This window comes from Aplysia californica, unplaced genomic scaffold (assembly GCF_000002075.1).
Source record: "Aplysia californica isolate F4 #8 unplaced genomic scaffold, AplCal3.0 scaffold00119, whole genome shotgun sequence".
In the NCBI taxonomy this organism is placed as follows: Eukaryota; Metazoa; Mollusca; class Gastropoda; order Aplysiida; family Aplysiidae; genus Aplysia; species Aplysia californica.
The window spans coordinates 1263141-1265503 of NW_004797389.1; the positions used below are offsets into that span (position 1 = coordinate 1263141).

At 41.4% G+C, this 2363-nt stretch overlaps 1 protein-coding gene across 1 annotated transcript in view; it reads right to left on the reverse strand.

Annotated features, from left to right (window-relative positions):
* LOC101858482 (elongation of very long chain fatty acids protein 4) overlaps positions 1-2363 on the reverse strand; it is a 19418-nt gene that overhangs the window by 2487 nt on the left and 14568 nt on the right. Inside the window, exons 6-7 of the mRNA XM_005096035.3 lie at positions 1942-1966; positions 1322-1449 (exon numbers count right to left, since the gene is read on the reverse strand). Of these exons, the coding sequence (XP_005096092.1) occupies positions 1322-1449; positions 1942-1966 (153 nt within the window). The remainder of the gene's footprint in view (positions 1-1321; positions 1450-1941; positions 1967-2363) is intronic.

A 2363-nucleotide genomic window follows, 5' to 3' on the forward strand; every position in this document is an offset into this window, starting at 1 on the left:
GGGGGGGTAAAGAACCTTCGTCAATAAATGTTAGTGTAGTTGGTGTTGTTGTTGTGGAGGGGATGGTGGTGGGGATGTTGGTGGTGGTGATGGTGGTGGTGAAGGTGGTGATGGTGGTGAGGGTGGCTGTGGTGGTAAAAGATATGGATGTGCATGTAGGCCTACCGAGTAACTCATACTCTGATGTATTGACAAAGTTAACATCATATTATATGATTTTGGTGTTGTCGTCGTCGTCGTTGTTGTTGTTGCTGCTGCTGCTGTTGTTGATGATGATGCTGATATTGCTTTTGTTATAGTTTATTGTTATTGGTGTTGTTACTCCAGTTGGTTTTTTTTACAGGCAAGGATTTGTAAAATTAAGAAGGAAGACATCAGTGGTACTCTTACTTTAAAGACAATAATAATAAATGATAATGACCAAATCTGTGTGGAAGAAAATGGGCTTAGTGCAATACATCTGAACAGCCGATAGATGATAACAATGTTATGTCAAAAAGAAGGTTGAGGGTTTCTTTGGGGAGGTGTCTGATGAATTTGGTTAGTAAGTGTTTTACGGCGCTCGCAACTGAATAAGGTCATATGAGCGTGCGGGGACATATCAGTTTGGTAGGAATTAATTTTGAATGTTGCCCGGGTTGCGGCCGAAGCCTACAAGGCGGACTATCGAATTTTTAACCTTCACGGGATATTTAACGTGCGCAGCTTGCACACGGGACCTTCGAGATTTCTTCGTCCTTATCCAAGAATGCTAGCTGTTAGATCTTAGCTACCCGAAGTTTAGGGGTGGCGGATGCATGTATGTCCGACAGGCAGTATACCAAAGGCAATGTTGTGGCACACTTCCAACCACCATACACAAATCAGAAATTGCATTATTTCATGGCATGCTGATGCTTTCCTTTATAACTTTGAAATAAAGCAAACAAAATAAAGGAACACCTGCAGGACTAACAAAGTTATGCTTCTTTAGGTACGTCACAATAGTGCGTCTTCAAGCGAGCAAAAATAGCGCTTCTTCTATGAGTTAACGTTTCGCTTCCCTAGAGAACGGAGTTAAAGACGATGGATAATTTACGTTCTTCCTGCTCACTGCCTAGTTTTCCGAACTTTGACGTTGAAAGTTGCGAGTTTCTCAACATGTCAAGCTTTCTCGAATATAATTCTTTTAAATATTTTGACAACGACTTCGAATAATCTTACGATTTTGATACAGCGGACAGAAATTTGGTTTCTGACCTCGTGGTCTTAGTAACTCAAAACGGCCAAAAATGTCCTACAGAACTTTGTGATTCTAAGGTAGAGAATTTGCTAGACTTACGAGCTGCAGCTTGGTGAGGTGAACCTTCCACCACAGGTACTTCTGTACGCTGGGTCCCAGGGCTGAGAGACCGTAGTAAGTGTACATGACCACATGGATGAAGCAGTTGATGGCCGCGTTGTACGTTACTGGAATAAGGTAAGGTAAGATAAGGTAAGGTAAGGTAAGGTAAGGTAAGGAAAGGTAAGGTAAGGTAAGGAAAGGAAAGGTAAGGTAAGGAAAGGAAAGGTAAGGTAAGGTAAGGGAAGGTAAGGTAAGGTAAGGTAAGGTAAGGTAAGGTACGGTAAGGTAAGGTAAGGTAAGGTAAGGAAATGAAAGGAAAGGTAAGGAAAGGTAAGGTAAGGTAAGGTAAGGTAAGGTAAGGTAAGGTAAGGAAAGTAAAGGAAAGGTAAGGTAAGGTAAGGCAAGCGAGGTGAGGTAAGGTGAGGAGAGGTGAGGTAAAATAAGATAAGATACGAAGATAAAGCAAGATAAGATAAGGTAAGATAAGATAAGATAAGATAAGATATAAGCAGTTCAATATGAACAGGAAAATAACAGCTGACATGATACAACAAATCACATCCTGTGGTAAGGGTCAGTCTGGTTGTCGTGTGTGTTGTTCCTTCCATTTTGCTTGCAGCCCCTTTTGATGGTGTTTTTGGCCTTCCAAAAGATTTGTCCATTTTTTTAGGTTGCTTTGATTGAGACCTTCTTTTGCTAAGTGGGATTCAGCGGTTTCGTTGCGAAAAAATTTACAGTGAGATGGTTTTCACTGTAGAACAATTACGTGGTTTTTGCAGACGTTTGCAATTGCTGTTTTTAGGTCATTTAACTAACCGGGAATCAAACTCGAGTGTCGTGCGCGCGACAGCGAAGCGCCTAACAGCCACACCGCAGACGCGAGTAGGTCCGATCAGCCACAGGCAAAAATGAATGTTGCGGCACACTCCAAATGAGCATACCCAAATCAGAAACACAAGATTGCATATATATCAGACCAAGAAAACAGAATTTTAAAATGTGTATTGAAAACGAAGTTCTTTGAGTATCCCAAAACCAG